Genomic DNA, 26,985 nt, shown 5'->3' with positions numbered 1-26,985 from the left:
CTTATTTTGTTAGTTTCAGTTTTATTTCTTTCAGACAATAGCACACCTGCTCTAGGCAACGTGTTTTGTTTCTTTTGGCCCTGACAGGCTAACCTTTCAGGCATTCAATCACTCTCATCTTCCAGCCTACCACAGGCCTCCCTTTAGTCCTTGTCATACCCACCCACTCCTCCAAACCGATTATAACTCTCTAACTTTTCCTGGTTCTGACGAAAGGTCATCAGTCTGAAATGTTAACCTTGTTTCTCTTTTCTCCAGCAGCAAAGTCTCCCTAAATATTCACTGTCTAGGCAGGATTAAGACAGGTTTCAAGATTTGCGCTAATATCCTGTGATATGTTTAATCATATGGGAAATTTTCCAAACAGTTTTCTGCAATAATCTTCAATTTCACACAGAATACTTCTCAGGCTGTGGCTCGAGTGGAATTAGTCTCGATTGAAACAGAACTTTTGGAAGAAAATTAGGGTTGGAATTTTAAAAATTTCAACAAGTATTGCGTGTTACACATGTTAAACGTTAGTACAAGTATGGGACCAAATTTAAAATAAACTAAAAACAAAAGTTTTAAAAGCTAATCATGGCAGACTGGTGCAGAAGGTGAAGTTGCATGGGGTCAAAGGTGAGCTGGCAAGATGGATACAAAACTGGCTCGGTCAAAGAAGACAGAGGGTAGGTAGCAGTGGAAGGATCCATTTCTGAACAGAGGGCTGTGACAAGTGGCATTCCTCAGGGATCAGTGCTGGGACCTTTGCTGTTTGTAATATATAAAAGTGATTTGGAGGAAAATGTAACTGATTTGATTAGTAAGTTTGCAGACGACACAAAAGTTTGTGGATTTGCAATGAGGACCATCAGAGGATTCAGATCAGTTGGAGATTTGAGCGGAGAGATGGTAGATGGAGTTTAATCCGGACAAATGTGAGGTAATGCATTTTGCAAGGTCTAATACAGATAGGAAATATACAGTAAATTAAAAGCTTAAGAGTAGTGATAGGCAAAGGGATCTGGGCGTACAGATACACAGGTCACAAAGTGGCAGCGCAGGTGGAGAAGGTAGTCAAAAAGGCATACAGCATACTTGTCTTTATCAGCCGGGGTACTGACTTTAAAAATTGACAAGTCATGTTGCAGCTTTATAGAACCTTAGTTAGGCTGCACTTGGAATATAATGTTCAATTCTGGTCTCCACACTGTCAGAAGGATGGGGAGGCTTTGGAGAGGATACAGAGAAGATTTACCAGGATGTTGCCTGGTATGGAGGGCATTAGCTATGAGGAGAGGTTGGAGAAACTTGGTTTGTTCTCACTGGAGCGACGGAGGTTGAGGGGAAACTTGATAGACGTCTACAAGATTATGAGAGGCATGGACAGAGTGGATAGTCAGAAGCTTTTTTCCAGGGTGGAAGAGTCAATTACTACGGGGCATAGGTTTAAGGGGCAAGGTTTAAAGGCAGATTTTTTACATAGTAGGTGCCTGGAACTCGTTGTCGCGGAAGCAGATACGGCAGTGACTTTTAAAGGGGCATCTTGACAAGCACATGAATAAGATGGGAACAGAGAGACATGTCGTCAGAAGGGTAGGGGGTTTTAGTTCAGTCAGGCAGCATGGTCGGTGAAGGCTTGGAGGGCCAAAAGGCCTGTTCTTGTGCTGTAATTTTCTTTGTCCTTTATTCCAACAATTACTCTGAATGATGATTTTGTATTTTAATTTTTAAAAACCAATTATATTCTTGTTTTGAAAATTTATCATTCTTTGCAAAATTTCTTTGTACATCTCCATTTGACATGCGGAACAGGTGAATGGAGGCACCTAAACCTCATATCCACAGCTGAAAAAGATCATTACGGTCTAGAAATGGTCTTGCCAGCACTGAAGTATTTTGCAATGAAATCAGCCTTCTCTTCAACTTCTATTATCTTTGCCAAAACTGTTGAGGAATTTGGACATCCTAACCAGAGGAATGGCAAATCATTTTGTTTTTCAAACTGCAATGAGTGGAATTCTTGAGTGGAAATACATAAATCATTCAGCACCTTAAGAGCAAAGGTTGGTTTATTTCTTGAATGTTGACTCATCAGGACTGCAGCCACAGCAGATATTTTTGCAATTGTAAACAGGATAAAGGTGATTGGCTAAAGAAGAACAGGTAGAAATTAGTTGTGTATCCTGACTCTATCATAATAGGACGAGGGAAAGGCCATGGATGTCGTCTATATGGATTTTAGTAAAGCGTTTGACAAAGTCTCTCATGGCAGGTTGGTGCAAAAGGTTAAATCTCATGGGATAAAAGGAGAGGTGGCTAAATGGGTGGAGAACTGGCTTGGCCACAGAAGACAGAGGGCAGCAGTGGAAAGGTCTTTTTCTAGCTGGAAGTCTGTGACCAGTGGTGTTCTGCAGAGCTCTGTACTGGGACCACTGCCATTTGTGATATATATAAATGATTTGGAAGAAGGTGTAACTGGTGTGATCAGCAAGTTTGCGGACGACACAAAGATGGCTGGACTTGCAGATAGCTATGAACATTGTCAGAGAATACAGCAGGATATAGGTAGGCTGGAAAATTGGGCAGAGAGATGGTAGATGGAATTTAATCCAGATAAAAGCAAAGTGATGCATTTTGGTAGAACTAATTTTGGGGGGAGCTATACAATAAATGACAGAACCCGTCAAGAGTATAGATACACAGAGGGACCTGGGTGTGCAAGTCCACAGATCCTTGAAGGTGGCATCACGGGTGGAGAAGGTGAAGGCGGCATATGGCATGCTTGCCTTCATAGGACGGGGTATAGAGTATAAAAATTGGCGTCTGATATTACAGCTGTATAGAACGTTGGAGGCCACATTTGGAGTATTGCGTCCAGTTCTGGTCGCCACACTACCAGAAGGACGTGGAGGCTTTGGAGAGAAGGTTTACCAGGATGTTGCCTGGTGTGGTGGGTCTTAGCTATGAGGAGAGATTGGGTAAACTGGGGTTGTTCTCCCTGGAAAGACGGAGAATGAGGGGAGACCTAATAGAGGTGTATAAAATTATGAAGGGTACAGATAGGGTGATAAGTGGAAAGCTTTTTCCCAGGTCGGAGATGACGAACGCGAGGGGGTCACAGGTTCAAGGTGAGGGGAGCGAGGTTTAACTCAGATATCAGAGAGACGTATTTTACACAGAGGGTGGTGGGGGCCTGGAATGCACTGCCAAGCAGGGTGGTGGAGGCGGACACGCTGGGATCGTTTAAGACATATCTGGATAGCCACATGAACAGACTGGGAATAGAGGGATACAAACAAATTGCCTGGATGGGCCAATGAGTGGTGCAGGCTTGAAGGGCCTGTTTCCTGTGCTGTAGTGTTCTTTAATGGTCGCACAGCAGCTTGTACACAGAATATTCCAAAACTTGTTCCAGGGTTAAATCTGATTTATACTGATATTTCTGAGAAATAAATAGGGCGGTGTAAGTATCCAAGTTGGAAAATGAAGAAAAGGACAAAAAAAGGGGTTAAATAGCTTCACACTAAAGGTCTTTAGCAGAAATAAGTAGGAGGCAGGAAGACTGATAGCTTGAAACTGGTTAAGTCACAGATCTGCCAAGGTGAAAGGTGAACTATTCCTGAAATTTCCTTTGGGTGGAACAGAGGAGGAGGTCAGAATGGGAAGGAAAGTTGAAGCTAAAGGGAATTCATGATCATGCTTAAAGACAAGAGCTGAAGTGTTTGGCAAAACAATCACTCACCAACATTTAATCTCCCTATTGTAGAGCAGATTGCATTGTGAGCTGAAATATTAGATTGGAGAACATACAAATCACTGTCTCACATTGGAGTGCAGTAGCCCTGGACAATGGCTCAAGAGGGGACAAAATGAGATATGTCACTATGATTGCATGGCAAATTAGCAGAGAAAGAGAAAGCAGAAATGGTGATAACAGAGAACAAGGATATCCCCGAGAGAAGAGTACATCCAGAGAGTAGATAGGGGAATGAAGAAAGATATGGTTGGTGGCCATAGCACCTTGTGATTGTTGAACATGATTCTGTCTTTGCTGTGAGAAATGGGAGGAAGTGAGTGACACGGGAAATGTAGATGTAAGAAAGCCTTGATCGAGGAACATCAAGAAGATGTGAGAGTTTGACGTTTATTTATTATGTCACAAGTAGGCTTACATTAACACTGCAATGAAGTTACTGTGAAAATCCCCTAGTTGCCACCCCCCGGCGCCTGTTCAGGTACTGAGAGAGAATTTAGCTCAGATGATACACCTAATCAGCATGTCTTTCGGACACTGGGAGGAAAGCAGAGCACCCGGAGGAAACCCATACAGGCACAGGGAGAACATGCAGACTGTGTACAGACCCAAACTGGGAATCGAACCCAGGTCTCTGGCACTGTGAGGCAGCATGCTAACCACTGTGCCACACTGAACCCTCTGAAGGTTCACCACAGAAGGGATTGCAATCCTTGCAGGCATGCAGGCAAGACAGGAAGAACCAAAGTATGGTAGACTTAGGATTTTTTAGTGGATCTCTATAAATAAGGGTCTGGGATGGAAGGAAAAGAGTATCCAAAGATGTGTAGATTATGTGGATTGGCCATGCTAAATTGACCCTAGTGACAGGGGCATTAGCAGGGTAAATATGTGGGGTTATGGCGAAAGGGCCTGGGTGGGATTGCGGTCGATACAGACTTGATGGACGCATGGCCTCCTTCTGTACTATAGGGATTGTATGATTCTAAGATTAGATGGAATTAAAATAATATGAAGGATAATGAAATGTTTCAGATTGGAATTATAGTAACGATACTCTCATTGTGATGGAGGTCAGAAGTAGGATCAGGACAAAGATTTCAACAAGGAAAATAGTCAAATGAGGAGAAAAGACAGGCCACGATTCTACAGATAAAAAACCAAAGTGCTGCCACCTGTGGGAAAACCAGAGTGGTTCCTGCTGGCATTGGCAGGGTTTCCTAGGTGGGATTCACCCACCTTTAGCATGTAAAAATATGCATAATGGGAGGCACACTGACCAGCCTGCCTTCAGTGAGATCGGGGTGCTGTTTTTAAAGGGCAGCCTGACCTCTGCATTCAGAGAGGTTCCCCTGCCCCAAAGATCCCCACCCTTCCCTCTGATGAGAGCACTGCCAATCCCTGAAAGCCAGCATCCACGCCCCACCAGTAAAATAATGGATCTGCCCCTTTAGACCATGCAGGTGGTGACCGGATGCCCTCCTGACCACCATCCCACCCCCGTGCCCTTTCAGCATACACTGATTGACAGCTTAATGGTTTTTAGACAGCAGGTAGTCAGCTTTATTTATTGCTCTTTCCCTTCACCATTGACTGCATTTCAAGTACCCTACTGCATTGTTCCTAACCACAATGCTACACAAAAGCACTTAACTGATTGTGAAGTTGCCTAAATCTGTGACCACAAGCAGCAGTTGGAGAGTTAAAAGGAATGGACTGAAATCAAGTGCAAATAAAGCTTTTCAAAGGGATTTCAAAGGCTTTGAGCTTTCTACCGAGGCTCAGAGACTTGAAATACATGATGTGTTAGAAGAATGGGATGGAGTGAGCAACTGTGAAGAAGGGAACCCCCAGTGAAAGTGACTTCTACTGTCAGTCAGAGGACTTGAAACATCTGCGGGTTCTTACAGAGAGAAAGGGAATCCCTTCTGCTGGGATTTGGAAGCTTCCAGGTGTCCAGGGGATATGGAAATTAAATTGACCAGGCCACCACAAAATTTTCACAGCTGACAGACAGAAATGAAGATTTTGATCAGTGAGATGCCCGAAATCACCATAGCAGGAAGGACATTCAGGTTTCTAGGGCTAGAAGGAGCAGAGTAGCCTATGGTCATCTAGATTTTGGAAACTTTACCTCTATATATTACCCCTAACTCCACAGACCCTGATCTTGCCCATTAATCTTTCATGTGGCACCTGAAATCCAGGTATGCTATATCTACTGGTTCCCATTTATCTACACTAAACTCATAAAATTTGTCAAAGAGGATTTCCCTTTAAAGCCATGTTCTAGTTATACTATGCTTTTCTAAGTGCATTGTTAAGACTTCCTTAATAACAGATTCCAACATTTTCCCAATAACTAATGTTAAGCTAACTGGGCTGTTTTTTCCCTCTCGCTCCTTTCTTGAAAAGTGGTGTAACACTTGCCAACTCTGACAAGACCATTCCCAAATCTATGAAATTTTGGAAAATCATAGCCAGTGCATCTGCTATCGCTTTTAGAATCCTAGGGTGTAAGTTATAAGGTCCTGGGGATTTGTTAGATTTTTGTCCTTCAAGTTTTTCCAATGTTCTTTCTGTGTTCATATGAATTTCTTTGCTCCTTTTAGCTCCTAGGTTACCGTCAATTTCTGATATGAACATGAGAACATAAGAAATAGGAGCAGGAGTAGGCCATCTAGCCCTTCGAGCCTGCCCCGCCATTCAATAAGATCATGGCTGATCTGTCGTGTCTCAGTTCCACATTCCCGCCCTCTCCCCATAACCTTAATCCCCTTGCCTATCAAAAACCTATCAACGCGCGTCTTAAATATATTTAGCGAGGTAGCCTCCACCACTTCAACGGGTAGAGAATTCCAGAGATTCACCACCCTTTGAGTGAAGAAGTTCCTCCTCAACTCCGTTCTAAACCGCCCCCCCCCCCCCCTTTATCTTGAGGCTGTGCCCTCTAGTCCTACTGTCCTTTCTGAGCAGGACGAGCCTCTCCACCTCTATCCTATCCATCCCATTCATCATCTTATACGTCTCAATGAGATCTCCCCTCATTCTTCTAAACTCTAACGAGTACAAGCCTAGTTTATTCAGCCTCTCCTCATAGCTCAACCCCCTCAACTCCGGCATCAGCCTAGTAAACCTCCTCTGCACTCCCTCCAAGGCCAAAATATCCTTGCGTAAGTGCGGCGACCAAAACTGCACACAGTACTCCAGCTGCAGCCTCACCAGTGCCCTGTACAGTTGCAGCAAGACCTCCCTACTTTTATATTCAATCCCCCTCGCTATGAAGGCCAGCATCCCATTTGCCTTCCTGACCACCTGCTGCACCTGCAGGCTGGGTTTTTGCGACTCATGCACAAGGACCCCGAGGTCCCTCTGCACCGTCGCATACTGCAGTTTTTTGCCACGTAAGTAACAGTCCTTCCTACCATTATTCCTACCAAAGTGGACAACTTCACACTTGCCAACATTAAATTCCATTTGCCAGTTCCTGGCCCATTCGCCCAGCCTATCTAGATCCTTCTGCAGACTCTCCACACAATTTGCCTTTCCTCCAATCTTGGTGTCATCAGCAAATTTCGACACCCTACACTCGGTTCCCTCCTCCAGATCATCTATATAAGTGGTAAGTAGCTGAGGCCCCAGCACCGACCCCTGGGGCACTCCACTAGTCACCAACCGCCAATCCGAATAGCACCCATTGACCCCCACTCGCTGCCTCCTATTTGACAGCCAATCCCCTATCCACACTAACACCCTACCCCCAACTCCATGTCCCCTGACCTTCTGTAATAACCTCGTGAGGCACCTTATCAAACACCTTCTGAAAATCAAGAAACACCACATCCACCGGCTCTCTTCTATCCACCGCCCTAGACACATCCTCAAAGAACTCCAATAAATTCGTCAGACATGACTTCCCCTTAACGAAACTGTGAAACTGGTCTTTTACTGCAAAGACAGACAAAATGATGTGCAGGTTAGGTGGATTAGCCATGCTAAATCGGCCCTTTCGTGTCAGGGGATTAGCAGGATAAATACGTCCGGTTACAAGAATAGGGTCTGGGTGGGACTGCTGTCAGTACAGGCTCAATGGGCTGAATGGCCTCCTCTGCACTGTAGGGATTCTATGATTCTAAACTATCTGTTCAATGCATCCACTATTTGTTCATCCCCTATGATCATGGTGGCACAGAGGTTAGCACTGCTGCCTCACAGCAGGGAGGGGACCCACAATCGATTCTCGGCTTAGGTCACCGTCTGTGTTTGCATGGGTTTCCTCTGGGTGCTCCAGTTTCTTCCCATAGTCCAAAGATGTGCAGGTTAGATGGATTGACCATGCTAAATTGCCCCTTAGTGTCAGGGGAACTAGCTGGGATAAATGCACAGGGTTACAGAGATAGGGCCTGGGTGAGATTGTGGTTGATGCAGACTCGATGGGCCGAATGGCCTCCTTCTGCACTGTAGGATTTTATGATCTCTGCTTCTAAAGGACCAATGTTTAGTTGAGCTACTCTTTTCCTTTTTATATACTTCTGGAACTCGTACTGTTCTAATCCCCTTTGGTGGGCAAGGGGATTAAGGGTTATGGGGAGAAAGCGGGAAAGTGGAACTGAGCCACTTCAGATCAGCCATGATCTTACTGAATGGCGGGGCAGGCTCGAAGGGCTAGATGGCCTACTCCTGCTCCTATTTCTTATGTTATGTTTTTACATTCTCGGCAAGCTTACTCTCATTAATTTTGCTTGTAAATTTTTTGGTCTCCCTTGTTGGTTTCTAAAACCCACCCAATCCTCAGACTTTTTGCAACATTGCAAGCCTCTTCTTTTAATATCCTTAATTTCCTGAAAAAGCCACACGAGTCTTTCTCGATGAGGTTTTTTTTCAATTTTTTTGTTGAATTGTTTATTCACGTGTCTTCCATTGTTCAGTCACCACCATACCTTTCAGTCTATTTACCCAATTAACCTTAGCCAGTTCTCCCCTCATTACTATGTACGTTTAAGTTCTGGTTCATAATTCATTGAATTCCTGCATTGCAGAAGGAGGCTATTCAACCCATCGAGCTTGCACTGACAACTATCCCACCCAGGCCCTACCCTTGTAACCCCATGTTAGCCCCCGACACTAAGGGGAAATTTAGCATTGTCAATCCACCCACCCTACACATCATTGGATTGTAGGAGGAAACCAGAGCAGCTCTGGTTTCATTTACAATTCAACTCTCACAAAGAAACACAAAAACTTTTTTTTTAAATTATTGCACTTTGACATTTTCAGTAAAAAAGAAATCCCATTATAATTTCCAGTTTTTTCAATGAAAACTCTCAAACACTTTGGGGAACAAAAGGTTTTGTGTACTAAAATATTAATACAATCATACTAAACTTTCAGGATAAAAAGCATACCAACGTCACAAATGGTATATGTGACAACTTCATCTAATTCTAGCTATGAAATATCATCATATCTAAAAACTTCCCATCACCTTTTCCCTTATAAATTTCACAGTTATAATGATATCTTCCTCTGTAAACTTGTCACTATAATTATACCCTCCCCATGGGGTAATACAGAGTAACGACTGGCAAGAGGGTCTAATTACTGCGTGTCACAATTACTTAGGTACTATTATAAATGCCAGGATGGGAAATAATAATAGAAACATAAAAATAGCCAGGATCTATAACTTTAAATGAGTCCAAATAAATCTCCAGGCCCCAATTTTACCCAAAGATTTGACTTTTCACATGCATAGATGTTAAGAAAGCATGACTAGTTAAATGATACACATAAATGTGAGATTAGTCAGTTTGCCAGGCAAACTGCTGCTTATAAATGGTCTTTATGAAATGAGCTTGTGTAGTTCTCAATCTCAACAGCCATGTACCTTGAGCACAAAATAGAAGGAATGTCACACTGCTGCTTTTCTGGGTTTTGGACTATACTAGACTTGGAAGCACATCATTGCACTGGATTACATAGGATAAAGCCACAGAAACAGGCTGTTCACCCCAACCAGCCTTTGTCAGTATTTATGCTCCAGTCGAGCTACCTCCCATCCTTCCTCATCAAAATCTATCACTGCAACAATCTAGTCTCTTCTTCCTCTTGTATCTTTCTAGTTTCCCCTTAGATACACCCACCCTATTCACTTCCACCACGCCTGTGGTAGCGAGTTCCCGTTCTCACCACTCTCTGGGTAAAGATGTTTCTTTGGAATTCCCTCAGGAATTCTTGCTGATTATCTTATATTGGTGACCTCGAGTTCATTATCTCATCTCCTCAAGAGGAATCATAGACTTTGTATCCATTCTATCAAAACCTTTCAGATTTTTAAAAAGATTTCTCTAAGGTCATCTTTCAGGTTTTCGTTGAAGGCTGTTTTGGTGATTCTGTTGCCATCAAGATAATGGTCGCTATTATGAGCGAAAGCATGAAGTCTCTGCTCCCCGGCACAGATTTTTGATTTGATTTATTATTGTCACACGTATTAGTATATAGTGAAGAGTATGGTTTCTTGCATGCTATACAAAGCATACCATTCATAGAGAAGGAAAGGTGATGCAGAATGTAGTGTTACAATCATAGCTAGAGTGTAGAGAAAGATCAACTTAATATGAGGTGGGTCCATTCAAAAGTCTGACAGCAGCAGGGAAGAAGCTGTTCTTCAGTCAGTTGGTACGTGACCTCAGACCATTGTATCTTTTTCCCGATGGAAGAATGTGGAAGAGAGAATGGCTGGTGTGCGTCGGGTCCTCAATTACGCTGGCTGCTTTTCTAAGGCAGTGGAAAGTGTAGATTCAACGGATGGGAGGCTGATTTGCATGATGGACTGGGCCATGTTCATAACTTTTAGTTTCTTGCAGTCTTGGGCAGAGCAGGAGCCATACCAAGCTGTGATACAACCAGCAAGGATGCTTTCTATGGTGCATCTGTAAAAGTTGGTGAGAGTTGTAGCTAACATGCCAAATTTCCTTAGTCTTCTGAGAAAGTAGAGGTATTGGTGGGCTTTCTTAACTATAATGTCGGCATGGGGGGACCAAGACAGGTTGTTGGTGATCTGGACACCTAAAAACATGAAGCTCTCCTGCTCATATTGATGAGCTGCGAGATACCCTAAAGAGAACGGATGAAGCTGCGAAGAGAATCCTGTCAAATGGAGAGGGCAGTTTCCTCAGTGAAGGCTCACCTTCAGTTGGAAATCCTGCTACATCTGTACATCCTGGCTGACTCGGGGAGATGAGACTGGCAAAGGACTATCCATGTGTCCAGTCTCCCGAGGGGTCCTGGGGACAAATTCTCAGCTGAGTTTGAGAATTGGTGACCGTGCTTTCACAACCTGGATTTGAGCACTGGAGGCTTAAATTCAATAAAGTGCATTGTATCTGGGCTTCAAGTCAGTTCACAGCCCTACCACCGGACTTACATTGTCATGTCCTCGGTGTTTGTCAAGAAAGATTGGAGGCAACTGAATGTGCTGGGTCCTTGTCATCTGCTGGCTTTTCTTTGCCAGAGCTTCAGGATGATGACATAGCAGAGGGGCACAGAACATAAGAACATAAGAACATAAGAAATAGGAGCAGGAGTAGGCCATCTAGCCCTTCGAGCCTGCCCCGCCATTCAATAAGATCATGGCTGATCTGTTCTGGCTCAGTTCCACTTTCCCGCCCTCTCCCCATAACCCTTAATCCCCTCTCTTATCAAGAACCCATCAACCCGCTTCTTAAAAATATTTAGCGAGGCAGCCTCCACCACTTCAACGGGCAGAGAATTCCAGAGATTCACCACCCTTTGAGTGAAGAAGTTCCTCCTCAACTCCGTTCTAAACCGCCTCCCCTTTATCTTGAGGCTGTGCCCCCTAGTCCTACTGTCTTTTTTGAGCGGGAAGAGTCTCTCCACCTCTATCCTATCCATCCCATTCATCATCTTATACGTCTCAATGAGATCTCCCCTCATTCTTCTAAACTCTAACGAGTACAAGCCTAGTTTATTCAGCCTCTCCTCATAGCTCAATCCCCTCAACTCCGGTATCAGCCTAGTAAACCTCCTCTGCACTCCCTCCAGGGCCAAAATATCCTTGCGCAGGTGCGGCGCCCAAAACTGCACACAGTACTCCAGCTGCGGCCTCACCAATGCCCTATACAGCTGCAGCAAGACCTCCCTACTTTTATATTCAATCCCCCTCGCTATGAAGGCCAGCATCCCATTCGCCTTCCTGACCACCTGCTGCACCTGCAAGCTGGGTTTTTGCGACTCATGCACAAGGACCCCGAGGTCCCTCTGCACCGTCGCCTGCTGCAGTTTTTCGCCACGTAAGGAATAGTCCTTCCTACCATTCTTCCTACCAAAGTGGACCACCTCACACTTGCCAACATTAAATTCCATTTGCCATTTCCTGGCCCATTCGCCCAGCCTATCTAGATCCTTCTGCAGACTCTCCACACCCTCCGCACAATTTGCCTTTCCCCCAATCTTGGTGTCATCAGCAAATTTCGACACCCTGCACTCGGTTCCCTCCTCCAGATCATCTATATAAATGGTAAATAGCTGAGGCCCCAGCACCGACCCCTGGGGCACCCCACTAGTCACCAACCGCCAATCCGAATAGCACCCATTGACCCCCACTCTCTGCCTCCTATTTGACAACCAATCCTCTATCCACGCTAACACCCTACCCCCAACTCCATGTCCCCTGACCTTCTGCAATAACCTCTTGTGAGGTACCTTGTCAAACGCCTTCTGAAAATCCAGAAAGACCACATCCACCGGCTCTCCTCTATCCACTGCCCTAGACACATCCTCATAGAACTCCAGTAAATTTGTCAGACACGACTTCCCTTTAATGAAACCGTGTTGCGTCCGCCCTATCAAGCAATTCCCTTCAAGATGCCTCGCAATTTCCTGCTTAATGACGGATTCTAACATTTTACCTACCACAGACGTTAAACTAACCGGCCTATAATTCCCCGCCTTTTGCCTGGCACCCTTCTTAAACAACGGCGTAACATTAGCCGTTTTCCAATCTTCCGGCACTTCCCCGGAATCCAGCGACGTCTGGAAAATAACCACCAAGGCATCCACTATCACCTCCGCCATTTCTTTCAGAACCCTCGGATGCATTCCATCCGGTCCTGGGGACTTGTCCACAATCAGCCCCTCCAGTCTGTCGAGCACCACCTCTCTAGTAACAGTAATGTCATTAAGACCCTCCATTCCTACCACCTTTCCATCGCTAACACCCGGCAAATTATTCACGTCCTCCTCCGTGAAGACAGAAACAAAAAAGTTATTCAAGACCTTAGCCATATCCCCATCCCCTACCACTAGGTCCCCTTTCTCATCCTCTAAAGGACCAACGTTCACCCTAGCCAGCCTCTTCCTTTTTATATATTTATAAAAACTCTTGCTATCCTTTTTTATATTAAGTGCTAGCCCAGCCTCATAGCTTCTCCTACCCTCCTTTATCAACTTCTTTGTCAATCTTTGTTGACATTTAAACCTTTCCCAATCCTCTTCTCGCCCACTACTCTTAGCTACTCTAAATTCCTCCGCTTTTAATTTAACACTTTCCTTCACCTCCTTCGTTATCCACGGCTTATTACCTCTCTTCCTACTGTCCTTTTTAACCATCGGAATAAATTTCTGCTGAGCACCAAGAAAGATCTCCTTAAAGATCCTCCACTGCTCCTCAGCAGACCTACCTTCCAATGCACTCCCCCAGTCCACATTCGCCAATTCTTCTCTCATCCTACCATACTCCCCTCTATTCAAACAAAGGACGCGTGTCCGGGAACCCACTTTCTCCTCCTCCATCTGCACCAGAAACGCCACCATACAATGATCACTCTCTCCAAGAGGATCCTTCACCGCAAGGTCCCTAATTCTACCCGCCTCATTACATAGCACCAGATCCAAGATAGCTCGCTCCCTCGTCGGCTCCAACACACACTGTTCAAGGAAATTATCCCGGCAGCATTCCAGGAACTCCTCCTCGAGCCCACCTCGTCCAACATGGGTCGACCAATCAATATGCAGATTGAAATCTCCCATAACTACTGCCGTCCCATTCCTGCACGCCGCACTTATTTGCGTGTTAACAGCCCGCCCCACCTCCAGATCATTATTCGGGGGCCTATAGACGACACCCACCAGCGTCTTCCTCCCTTTGCTGTTCCTAATCTCCACCCACAACAATTCCACTTTCTGCTCTTTGGCTCCGATATCATCCCTTGCTACCACCTTGATACTATCCTTAATCAGCAGAGCTACGCCACCCCCTCTTTCCTCCTGCCTATCCTTCCTAAACACTTGATAGCCCTGTACATTCATCTCCCAGTCCCTGTCACCTTGCAGCCACGTCTCTGTAATGGCCACCAGATCGTATCCATTTGTGTCGATCTGCGCCACCAGCTCATCCACTTTATTCCGAATGCTTCGTGCATTCAGATAAAGCGCTTTCATCCCAGCCTTCACCTGGACCCTATTTGCCGTAACGCCACCAATTGGGACATCCTCGGCCTCTTCCCTTACCTGTACCCTATCCTTAACTTTAGACCTCGTAGCGTCACCTACCCTCGCACCCTCCCCCCCCCTAATTAGTTTAAAGCCCTGTCTACAGTCCTCTTTACTCGATTCGCCAACACTCTGGTCCCAGCACGATTCAGACCAACCCCATCCCGCCCGAACAAGTCCCACCTACCCCAATACTGGTGCCAATGCCCCATAAATTCGAACCCATTCCTCCCACACCAATCCCTGAGCCACCCATTCACTTCCTTTATCCTGTCAACCCTACGCCCGTCTGCACTCAGTTCAGGCAGTAGCCCAGAGACGACCACCTTGTCGGTTCTACTTTTTAATTCCATTCCCAGCTTCTCATACTCCCTCCCCAGATCCTCAGTCCGCACTTTGCCTACAGGTTTTGCTGAAACTCTGGACGGCTCCCAGATGTTGCAAAGCCTGTCATCGTTTTGGCCATTTAAAGCTCCATAGTTGTATTATCTGGCAATTATTAATTCTGAACTTTGTTCCTTTGAAATCATAATCCTGATTTTGTGATTCTGGCTTTTATCCTGACAAGGGTATGGAGTCATACAGGTTTACAGCATGGAAACAGGTCCTTTGGCCCAACTTGTCCATGCCACCCTTTTTTTTAAACCCCTAAGCTAATCCCAATTGCCCGCATTTGGCCCATATCCCTCTATACCCATCTTAGCCATGTAACTGTCTAAATACTTCTTAAAGGACAAAATTATACCTGCCTCTACTACTACTATTGGCAGCTTGTTCCAGACACTCACCACCCTGTATGTGAAAAAAATGCCCCTCTGGACACTTCTGTACCTCTCCCTCTCACCTTAAACTTATGCCTTTAGTTTTAGATTCCCCTACCTTTGGGGAAAGATATTGACCATCTAGTTGATCTATGCCCCTCATTATTTTACAGACCTCTAAGATCACCCCTCAGCCTTCTATGCTTGTGAGAAAAAAGTCCCAGTCTATCCAGTCTCTCCTTATATCTCCAAACATCAAATCCCATAGCATACTAGTAGACCTTTTCTGCTGTCTTTCGGTTTAATAATATCCTTTCTATAATAGGGTGACCAGAATTGCACACAGTATTCCACGTGGCCTCGCCAATGTCTTGTACAACTTCAACAAAACATCCCAACTCCTGTATTCAATGTTCTGACCAATGAAACCAAACATGCTGAATGCCTTCTTCGCCACTCTGTCCACCTGTGACTCCACTTTCAAGGAACTATGAACCTGTACCCCTAGATCTCTTTGTTCTGTAACTCTCCCCAACGCCCTACCGTTAACTGAGTAAGTCTTGCCCTGATTAAATCTACCAAAATGCATCATCTCTCATTTATTTACATTAAACTCCATCTGCCATTCGTCAGCCCACTGGCCCAATTGATTAAGATCCCATTGTAATCGGAGATAACTTTTTTCACTATCCACGACGCCACCAAGCTTGGTGTCGTCTGCAAACTTACTAACCATGCCCCCTATATTCTGATCCAAACCATTAATATAAATGACAAAGTGGGCCCAGCACTGATCCCCAAGGCACACCGCTGGTCACAGGCCTCCAGTTTGAAAAACTACTCTCTACAACCACCATCTGCCTTCTGTCAAGAAGCCAATTTTGTATCCATTTAGATATCTCACCCTGGACCCCATGAGATTTAACCTTATTCAACAACCTACCATGTGGTACCCTTATCAAAGGCCTTGCTAAAGTCCACGTAGACATCATCAACTGCACTGCCCTCATCTGCCTTCTTGGTTACCCCTCCAAAAAGCTCAATCAAATTTGAGAGACATGATTTTCCACTCACAAAGCCATGTTGACTGTCCCTAATCAGTCCTTGCATCTCTAAATGCCTGTAGATACTGTCTCTCAAAATACCTTCCAATAATTTACCCACCACAGATGTGAGGCTCACTGGCCTGTAGTTCCCAGGCTTTTTTCTGCAGCCCTTTTTAAACAAATGTACAACATTTGCCACCCTCCAATCTTCAGGCAACTCACCTGTGACTATCGACGATTCAAATATCTCTGCTAGGGGACTAGCAATTTCCTCCCTAGTCTCCCACAATGTCCTGGGATACACTTCATCAGGTCCTGGAGATTCATCTACCTTGATGCACTTTAAGACTTCCAGCACCTCTCTCTCTATAATATTTACACTCCTCAAGACATTTGATATATGGGCACAGAGGCAATTGTCACCTGTTATATTATAAAAGTCAAGATTATCCCCTTAGTTTTAAATGGTGCTCATCCACTAGTCTGCTCCAACAATAGAACAAGGGAGGCTGTGGTTTAATTGTTTGCGGGTCTCACTTCTGTCCATTGGAGAATATGCAGCACTGGCAGCAAGGCACGAGGGTTGTGCAGAATTTACCCAGTTTGTTTTTTTCTTGTGTGTGCTGTAATCTGTGCATTTACACAGAGAGTGCCCTTCACTTTAACTTTAGACGAGAAGCATCACAGCAGGGTGGAAGGTGGATGGTTTTGTGTAAAAATGGTTGCTCTGGTCTTATCAGCCCTCGTGGGTGCAGAAAATTCCCTTTAGAATTTTTGGGGTCACATTTTTCTTTTTTTTAAATCATGGGATTTGGGAATTCATGCTCATTTCCTGAGATCGTTGACAGTTTGTGCATTCTGGAAAAGTCTGGGCTTTTTTGTTTTTGTCATTGGGTTTCTGGTGTTGTTGGAGTAGGGGGGATTATGTTCTGGTGCACACATGGGCCTAGCTGGCTTATCCTTGTTAAGTTGATCTTTTATTTTGGTTTGGCTGCGCAGGTGACAGTAGTGGTTATTTGATGACTTGGTTCCTGAAATGGATGGTAAGCATGTTATCCACTGGTTAGGGTTTCACTGGTCAGGGTGAGTAGGGTGTTGACATAGGCTCTGATTTGTTATAGTTAATCCTAGAGGGTATCCCTTGTCTTGTCAGGAGGAAGAGGGTGGGATCTCTGCCCAAGATGCCTGTTAATGGGTGTTGTAACAATTCTTCTTCTCCTTGTCAGCAGGGTTTCCTTGGTGGAAAACAGTTTAATTTTTCGGAGATAGGGAGACTGATCGGTGCCTCTGATATGGCTGGAGAAGGGAAGTGTGTTGTGTTGTGAGCCTTAGGGGGGATTACAAATCCTTGGTGAACGGGTTCCTGTATGTGAGAGCACACACTGACACACCACATCCTGTAACCATGGTGATATCATAGAATCATAGAGTCCTACAGTGCAGAAGGCAGCCATTCAGCCCAGCAAGTCTGCACCGGCCACAATCCCACCCAAGTCCTATCCACATAACCCCATGCATTTAACTTAGTTAGTCCTTCGGACACTAAGGGACAACTTAGCATGGCCAACCGACCTAACCTGCACATCTTTGGACTGTGGCAGCAAACCGGAGCACCTGGAGGAAATCCACAAGAAACTACAAAAAACTCAAGGAACTACAAAAGGTCATGAATGAAGACCAGTCCATCATGCAAACCAGCCTCCCATCCATTGACTCTGTCTACACTTCCATTGTCTCGGCAAAGCAGCCAGCATAATTAAGGACCTCCTACAACCTGGACATTCTCTCTTCCACCTTCTTCTGTCGCAAAAAGATACAAAAGTCTGAGGTTACATACCAACCGACTCAAAAACATTTTCTTCCATGCTGCAGTCAGACTTTTGAATGGACTTACCTTGCATTAAGTTGACCTTTCTCTACCCTAGCTATGACTGTAACACTACATTCTGCACTCCCTTGTTTCCTTCTCTACGGACGGTATTCTTTGTCTGTGTAGCACAATACTTTTCACTGTATACTAATACATGTGACAATAATAAATCAAATGAAACGCAGACACAGGGAGAATGTACATACTCTACACAGTCAGTGACCCCAGCCAGGAATTGAACCTGGATCCTGGCGCTGAGAGGCAGCAGTGCTAATCACTGTGCCATATCCTGTGGTTCCCCTTTTCTCTGGGGAATCCTTTCATTGGTCAGAGGTCCTGGGATGTTAAGTTAGGGTCCAGTTGGTTGAATATTACCCTAGCTATCCTGTAGTTCTGTCTCTGTTATCCTGTGAAGGATATGCACCATAGGGCCACGTGTTCATGATTGTATCCTGTTATCCTGAGATCTTCTAGGAGTGTATCCTTTCTTCATCCATTCAAGAGGAGATGCTAACTGCATTGTTCAATAATTAGAATCCTTTGTTTGAATATTTGCTGGTCTTTTCTGTATTTTTACATAGAATAACGATCACTCTGTACTGAACTAGAATTTGGGGATCTGTTATGCTTTGTGGCAAATATAAAATGAAAGCTTCTAATAAAAACATTACTTAAAAATGATTCCTCATCACATCAAATGTACTTTGCCTTGATGTTTATGAAGAAAGGGGACTTTACCAAAGCTACAGAAAATGAAAAGGATGCCAAGATACGGAAGAACTTAAAAACAGATAAATAGAAGGCACTGGGAAAGCTGGCATTGTTTGAAGTAGCTAAGTCACTGGGTCCGAATGGGATGCATTCCAGGTTGCCAAGGTAAGCAAGGATAGGAGGCAGATTACAATTTTCCAATCCTCCTTAGGTAGAGGGGTTGTGTCACAGAAGTCAATGATTGCAAACGTTACACCATTATTCAATGAAAGAAGAGAACAAACCCAGCAACTGTGGCTCATTTGATAGTGGGGAAGCTTTAGAAGCAATAATCGAGGAGAAAATTAACAGCTGTCTGGACATGCATGGACTAATGGAGAGCCAGCTCAAATTTGTTAAGGGAAAATCATGTTTGACTAACTTGATTGAGTTTTTGATGAGGTCTCAATGGGCAGCACAATTGATGTTGTGCATTAGGACTTTCAACAGAAGTTTAAAGCGTCACTTAATAGGCTTATTAATAAAATTAAACTCCTTAGGATAAAAGCAGCAGCATGGATGCAGCATTAGTCAAGAAATTGAAAACAGAGTTGTCATATTTTTCAGAGTGTAGAAAGATAGGTGCCATATACAGTAGAGTTTCCCAATATTAGGTCTGCTGCTGTGTTTGATCCATCTAAATGACTTAGGCTTCGGGCTACAGGACATAATTTCAAAATGTCTGCAGTAAAATGTAAATTGAAGTGCAGTAGGAAGATAGTAATATACTTTGCGAGAACAGAAAAACTAGTGAAATAGGTGGACACTTGACAGATGAAACATTATTAAAGTATATCAGTGGTGAAAGTGGTGCAGTATAATTGGGTGTTAGCACATGTAGATGCTAACCTAGTGCTTGCAAATAATGTAATTAAAAGTTGGCATGTTAATGACAATATGGAGGGGGATCAAAGTCTCTCACTGTAAGAAGCAGTACCTCACTGCATTTAAATACCATTCTCATCATGAAACTATCACAAATCTTCAACAATGTTTTCAACTAAAATGCCTGCAGAAATATTGCACTATTATAGAAATAATTCCCATTTGTATTTTGACCTTTGCATATGATGCCCACCCGTAATATTGTCTTTGCAGAATATTACACATCCAATGGCAAGACAAAGTACCAGACACAGAAGTTCTCTCTAGAGCAAGTCTACCATCAGTCCACACACTGCTGATGAGAGCGCAGACCCGGTGGGCAGGTCATGTCATTCGTATGTCAGATGAGTGCATACCCAAGCAGCTCCTTTTTGGGGAACTTTCTGCTGGAAGACGCTCACATGGAGGGCAGAAGAAACATTTCAAAGACACACTCAAGGCCTCCCTGAAGTCACTTGACATTGACACGACCACCTGGGAAATGATGGCACAAAACTGCCCTACCTGGCACTGCCTCACCCACAAAGACTGTCAAGCTTACGAAACAAGGTGTTTTGCTGAAACTACGCAAGTCCAGAGCCACCAGCGCAACAACTACAGTGTCTACACAAGTCTGTCCAATATGTGCCAGGTCATTCCATGCCCGAACTGGCCTGATCAGCCACCTTTGGACACACCGCAACCAGCCTCAAAATGATTAATGGTATCGAGGTCCTCATCAATGACGGTGGACAAATAAAAAAATTGATGCCCACCCAGCTGAGTGTCTGAAACATTCAGAGAGACACATACATGCCAAACTGAGGTGATCACTGGTTATACAATTTAGTTTGGCTGCATATTACTCTGTGACCTGCATCATCAAAAAGCATCTTCAATCCTGTGGCATCTTTACTCCCAGGTAATCAACTACAGAATACTTTGTATTATATTTAACATATGGAATGAATTGGCAGATACTGGACAAAACCATTCTGTGAAAATAAGTGTGTTTTAAGGGAAGAAAACATCTTGAAGTAATTCCAGAGTTGCTATCTCTCTAGAATTTAGATGACTGTTACACATTCATTTAACTTTGTTTTCATTCTTTAACATATCTGACTTGCCCGATCAGGTAAAATATCTCGTCACCTCGAGGGGATTTGCAATTCTTTGTAAACCAAAATTATTTATCAGTAGCCCAAGTCTTTTCCAGTTAACAGGCCTAATTTTAACTTGCAAATTAGTATCATGATGTGAAGCATTTCCTGTGGCACGATATGGATCAGGACAGTAAAATTTTCCAGCTCGAGCACAATAAAAATCTCCAAAAGGAATTTTAAAAATATACAAGGACAGATGGTCAAGATCTAATTCAAGACTTCCAAACACTTGATAGTCAGGTGACTAGTAAATGATTTGAATGTCATTTTTATAGTTTAGACAGAACATTCCCATACCCCTCCATACAACTAGCTATTGTGCCTCACAGTGTAAGGCTACTTGCTCACAAAATAATTGGGGTGGCACAGTGGTTAGCACTGCTGCCTCACAACGCCAGGGACCTGGATTCAAATCTGGTCTCAGATAACTGTCTGTGTGGAGTTTGCACGTTCTCCCTGTGTTAGCTCCAGATGCTCCGATTTCCTCCCACAGTCCCAAAGAAGTGCTGGTTAAATGGATCGGCCATAGTAAGCGAGGATAGGGAAAGGAAGAGGGTCTGGGCAAGATACTGTGTCAGAGGGTTGGTGCAGAGTTGATGGGCCGAATGTACTGTAGTGTAGGGATTCTAAGATCCCAATACTATTGCTCCCATGGGCCTATTAGAATAAAAAAGTGCATAAAAGCATTCTGATCAATTAGTGTTAGGTTTGTACTAATCTATGCCTCAGTTCACTATGGGATTTAAATACAGATGGCATTGTGGCGCTGTGATTAGCACAATTACTTAACAGCACCGGGGATACAGGTTCAATTCTGGCCTTGGGTGACTTTTTGGAGTTCGCACATTCTGCCTATGTCTGCATCGGTCTCCTCCGAGTGCTCTAGTCTCCCCCCACAGACCAAAGATATGTTGGTTATGTGAATTAGCCATTGTAAATGCGCAGAGTTATGGGGATAGGGTAGAAGGATGGGATGCTCTTTCAGCGAGTTGGTGCAGATTCACTGGGCCAAATGGCCTCTTTCCACACTGTAGGAGTTCTATGCCAATAGCAGCAACAATCTTTTTCCAAAAGCAGATACATACCTAGATGCTGACAATACAGTGCAAAGCATTTGGAAAACCATTATACTTTTACTTTCAATAATTATTTTCTGGATTTGTATTATTACTAATCTGAAAATATGCAAATAAATTAACAAGCATATTATAATACATGAAATTTGAATTAAGTTTATAATCCTTCTCAATGCAAGTTTTATGAGCAATATTCATTTAAAATTACACTGAATATTATATCTACAAAGTGTTTTTAAATGAACCAAGGATTATTATATATTTTCTTACTTCCAAAACTCAGTATAACTATGGTTATAAGAAATATTTCAGATTTGATGTCAAAAAGTGGAACTGGTTAATGTGAAGCACACGTGCATCTTAATCAGGTTAACGTCATTATTCCCAGAACACTGGAACATTCATTAAAACATCCGAATACAGGAAATGTTTTAATAAGCTCTCAGTATGATGGTACAGGGAAACATTGATCATCTGCCCTAACACAGCATGAACTCCACCCATCCACCCACCTTCCATTCAGCAGCAGCAGCCTCATTTACTCCTGCTATTAATAGTTGATCAATAATTGATCTACAGTTATAGATCTGACACGCAGCTACCCACAAATCCAGGTCTGGACCTGCCACAGACCCAAAAGAGCTGGCCAGAAACAGTCCCTCTGCGCTAAACATACTCCCCAGCCACTGAAATGAGAATCAGCACATTTTGAATTCCACTTTTCCCATCATCTGTCAAACTGCTGATCTCATCAGAGCTTCTGATTTTAAAATCAGTGTGGAGCTGTTTAATGTGCACTTTACTACTTGCAGCATGTTACTGTTTAATAGTCAACATGTACATTGGACTATTTTCATTTTCAAATTACTAGTACCTAGATAAGATGTCTAGCCCCTGAAGAGGCCACTGCTGTTTGACAAAGAGCAGAATGACCTTCAGAAAGAATGTCTAGCACATTAATGAGTTGGAGGGAAGAAAATAACATTAAACGCAACGTGCTCTCTTCTACTGTCAGAGATGCAGATATTTGCAATTCTTTGGTACTGCAATTGAAATCTAACTCTACTTTGGCTCTCTCCTCCATTCCAAATGGTTTCCCACTTTTAAAATACATCACAAACTCTGCCACTTCACTGTGGAAAAATCACTCATGTTCCACTCATTCTGCATACTACTGTTTCATTGGTATTGGTATTAATCTTGCTTTGATCTCAGGTGAATGATAGCCCTCAAGACAATGACACAAGGAGTACCAAGGTGCACGACGCATTGGTGGCAAATGGCAATGGTATTGCTAGTATAGTTTTGCAAATAAATGAGAACCCGAGAGTCCAACTGCAATATGTATCAATCCCTTGCCAGTACTGTAAAAAGATTATCTGGCAATCGGATCACAAATGAAAATCAAATCCAGAACATTCCAAAGGCTGGAAGATGAGCATTACACATCTATTAATATGAATTCCATTTATAATTTTAATTTTAAAAATTAGGCTGAACATCTGAGGTTTCTCAGCCCCGCCTAATTCCCATCGTGTGAGCTGGTCTTTGAAAGACTAAATCACATCGTTAGTGGCAGGAAGGGATGGCTACATGCCAACGTTACCACTTACAATGTAATACAACAATAAATTTATTATACTTACCATTTCTTTGTGCACTCTACCATTAATTCTTGGTATGAAGCCACAAACTGAAACTTGGATGCATGCTTCCCTACACGTTGCAGTCGTTTCCAAACTGAAGCCATGATTATTAGGATTTGTTATTGGGCAGATGAGTTCAGGTACAGAATGCAACTTAGATTTTCCAAGTTTATAAGTTAGAACCACAAGAGTAGATCCTTTATGAGCAATAACATTTCTTTTTCATTGTTCACTTAAGAGAAAAGTCACAAATAGGATGACACATTCCAATGTGGATTGTAAAGTACTCCGGTAACCTGCATGACTGTGGCAGGAAGTAGCTGTCAATGCATTCCTCTTGGGTGAAATGATGTTGAATCATCAGGCCTGGAAATAGAGACACGGATAGCAGTTTAAAATTAAAATGCAACGTGATCATTTTCATATAACTACAACCACACCACAAAAAAGTACTAGCAGAAACATTTTACTAAAATATTTAAACTGATCATATATTTCTTTCACATATTTTTGAATGCGACTTCAATCTTCGGCAGTAGGCATGTTTTTTATTTTCTCCTTTCTACATCAAGAAATTAAATGTTGATCTAAATATTTCTGCACAATATATAATTGAGTGTGTCTGGGTCACACCAGGTCAGTAACACACTCACATTTCTCCCTGAAATAATGTGCGTTACTCATTAAAAACTTATCCACTCACTTTTTATCTTTTAAAAATGCACCTAACTGCTACAGAAGTTTACACAACAAAGGATTACAATTAACACAAAGATAATAAAGAAAGAAAATACACTTAAACCATGGCCAACATAAACACCTGATAGAAGTCTACAAGATTATGAGAAGCATGGACCAAGTGGATAGTCAGAAACTTTTTCCCAGGGTGGAAAGAGTCAATTACTAGGGGGCATATGTCTAAGGAGTGAGGCGCCAGTTTTAAAAGAGATGTACGAGGTGGGTGCCTGGTGCTCGTTGCCAGGGGAGATAGTGGAAGTGGATACGGCAGTAATTCTTAAGAGGGGTTTTGACAAGTACATGAATAGGACGGGAATAGAGGGATATCGTCCCCAGAAGGGTAGGGGGTTTTAGTTAAGAGGGGCAGCATGGTCGCTGCAGGCTTGGAGGGCCGAATGGCATGTTCCTGTGCTGTAATTTACTTTGTTCTTTAGAAATAAATCCCTTTGAACGTTTATCACTGCACAAAACTGCAAGACATTTACGGTACAAAGTAATAGTGAGAGCATGAGGGCAACATCTCAAAAAAATAAAATTCCTGCTGCACAAAACAGATTCCCCTCCTCTCACTCACCTCCCCCCCTCCCCCCACTCACCTCCCCCCTCCCCTCACTCGCCTCCCCTCCCCCCTCCCCTCACTCGCCTCCCCCTCCCTCCCCTCACTCGCCTCCCCCCTCCCTCCCCTCACTCCCCCCTCCCTCCCCTCACTCGCCTCCCCCCTCACTCGCCTCCCCCCTCACTCGCCTCCCCCCTCCCTCCCCTCCCCCCTCCCTCCCCTCACTCGCCTCCCCCCTCCCTCCCCTCCCCCCTCCCTCCCCTCACTCGCCTCCCTCCCCTCCCCCCCTCACTCGCCTCCCTCCCCTCCCCCCACTCCCCTCCCCCCTCCCTCCCCTCACTCGCCTCCCTCCCCTCCCCCCTCCCCTCACTCGCCTCCCTCCCCTCCCCCCTCCCTCCCCTCACTCGCCTCCCTCCCCTCCCTCCCCTCCCCCCTCCCTCCCTCCTCTCACTCGCCTCCCCCCTCCCTCCCTCCTCTCACTCGCCTCCCCCCTCCCTCCCTCCTCTCACTCGCCTCCCCCCTCCCTCCCTCCTCTCACTCGCCTCCCCCCTCCCTCCCTCCTCTCACTCGCCTCCCTCCCTCCTCTCACTCGCCTCCCCCCTCCTCTCACTCGCCTCCCCCCTCCTCTCACTCGCCTCCCCCCCTCCTCTCACTCGCCTCCCCCCCTCCTCTCACTCGCCTCCCCCCCTCCTCTCACTCGCCTCCCCCCTCCTCTCACTCGCCTCCCCCCCTCCTCTCACTCGCCTCCCCCCCTCCTCTCACTCGCCTCCCCCCCTCCCTCCCTCGCCTCCCCCCCTCCCTCCCTCCCTCCTCTCACTCGCCTCCCCCCCTCCCTCCCTCCTCTCACTCGCCTCCCCCCCTCCCTCCCTCCTCTCACTCGCCTCCCCCCCTCCCTCCCTCCTCTCACTCGCCTCCCCCCCTCCCTCCCTCCTCTCACTCGCCTCCCCCCCTCCTCTCACTCGCCTCCCCCCTCCCTCCCTCCTCTCACTCGCCTCCCCCCCTCCCTCCCTCCTCTCACTCGCCTCCCCCCCTCCCTCCCTCCTCTCACTCGCCTCCCCCCCTCCCTCCCTCCTCTCACTCGCCTCCCCCCCTCCCTCCCTCCTCTCACTCGCCTCCCCCCCTCCCTCCCTCCTCTCACTCGCCTCCCCCCCTCCCTCCCTCCTCTCACTCGCCTCCCCCCTCCCTCCCTCCTCTCACTCGCCTCCCCCCCTCCCTCCCTCCTCTCACTCGCCTCCCCCCCTCCCTCCCTCCCTCCTCTCACTCGCCTCCCCCCTCCCTCCCTCCCTCCTCTCACTCGCCTCCCCCCCTCCCTCCCTCCCTCCTCTCACTCGCCTCCCCCCCTCCCTCCCTCCCTCCTCTCACTCGCCTCCCCCCTCCCTCCCTCCTCTCACTCGCCTCCCCCCCTCCCTCCCTCCTCTCACTCGCCTCCCCCCCTCCCCCCTCCCTCCTCTCACTCACCTCCCCCCCTCCCCCCTCCCCCCTCCCCCCTCCCTCCTCTCACTCACCTCCCCCCTCCCTCCTCTCACTCACCTCCCCCCTCCCTCCTCTCACTCACCTCCCCCTCCCTCCTCTCACTCACCTCCCCCCCTCCCTCCTCTCACTCACCTCCCCCCCTCCCCCTCACCTCCCCCCCCTCCCTCCTCTCACTCCACCCTCCCCTCACAGGGGTATCTCTCTCCCTCCCAGTTGCCAGGCCCCGGGCCCGGGCTGCCGCTCCCACCCGCGGGGTTGGGTAGATTGCGGCTCCGAAGCTCGCCCCCACCCGGGCCGCTACTCGGAGAATCAGCGCGGCCTCAGTCCCCGGGCACAGCGCTCGGAGCCGCCGCCATCCTCACCACGCAGCCCGGGGCCGGGAGTAGAAGCCGGGGCCGGGACGGGCTGTGAAGGCCGGGCCGAGGGGGTGGGGAAGGGGGAGGGGGCAACCGGGCCGCGCTGAGTGACGGCCGGGCGGAGGGGAGGGGAGGGGGCGGCCGGGCCGGGCGGAGGGGCGGCGCGGAGCGCCTTCAACCTAACCTGCTGTCCTTCGCTGCTCTGCGCTACGTAACCTAGCCTGCTGCCCGTCGCTCGGCAACACGCCCCGCCCACAACAATCAGCGACCGCAGCCCATTGGCTGTCCCCAGAGGAGAAACCCGCCAGTCAGCGGGAGAGGGCGGGGCTCATGTTCACTGCTGGTTGTCAGATTGGCGCCAGAGGAGTGGAGGTGAGGGAGATGGAGGCCCATTCCCCCCTCCCCCTCCCCCACAGCCCCCCGCTCCCCCACCCC

The 26,985-nt window shown here is 45.9% G+C and overlaps 1 protein-coding gene across 6 annotated transcripts in view; it reads right to left on the bottom strand.

The window, feature by feature from the left end:
- Window positions 1-26,755, bottom strand: part of ehbp1 (EH domain binding protein 1) — a 302,265-nt gene extending 275,510 nt beyond the window's left edge. For all 6 annotated transcript variants that reach the window (XM_080199948.1, XM_080199950.1, XM_080199951.1 and 3 more), the window contains exons 1-2: window positions 26,735-26,755; window positions 23,428-23,793 (exon numbers count right to left, since the gene is read on the bottom strand). In XM_080199948.1, the coding sequence (XP_080056074.1) occupies window positions 23,428-23,531 (104 nt within the window). In that variant the 5' untranslated portion in view covers window positions 23,532-23,793; window positions 26,735-26,755. The remainder of the gene's footprint in view (window positions 1-23,427; window positions 23,794-26,734) is intronic.
- Window positions 26,756-26,985: the final 230 nt, after the last annotated feature.

This window comes from Carcharhinus amblyrhynchos, chromosome 12, assembly GCF_965287045.1.
Source record: "Carcharhinus amblyrhynchos chromosome 12, sCarAmb.v2.hapA, whole genome shotgun sequence".
Taxonomy (NCBI): domain Eukaryota; kingdom Metazoa; phylum Chordata; class Chondrichthyes; order Carcharhiniformes; family Carcharhinidae; genus Carcharhinus; species Carcharhinus amblyrhynchos.
Note: the sequence above shows the minus strand (reverse complement) of the source record. Positions and strands in the feature narration are given on the sequence as shown.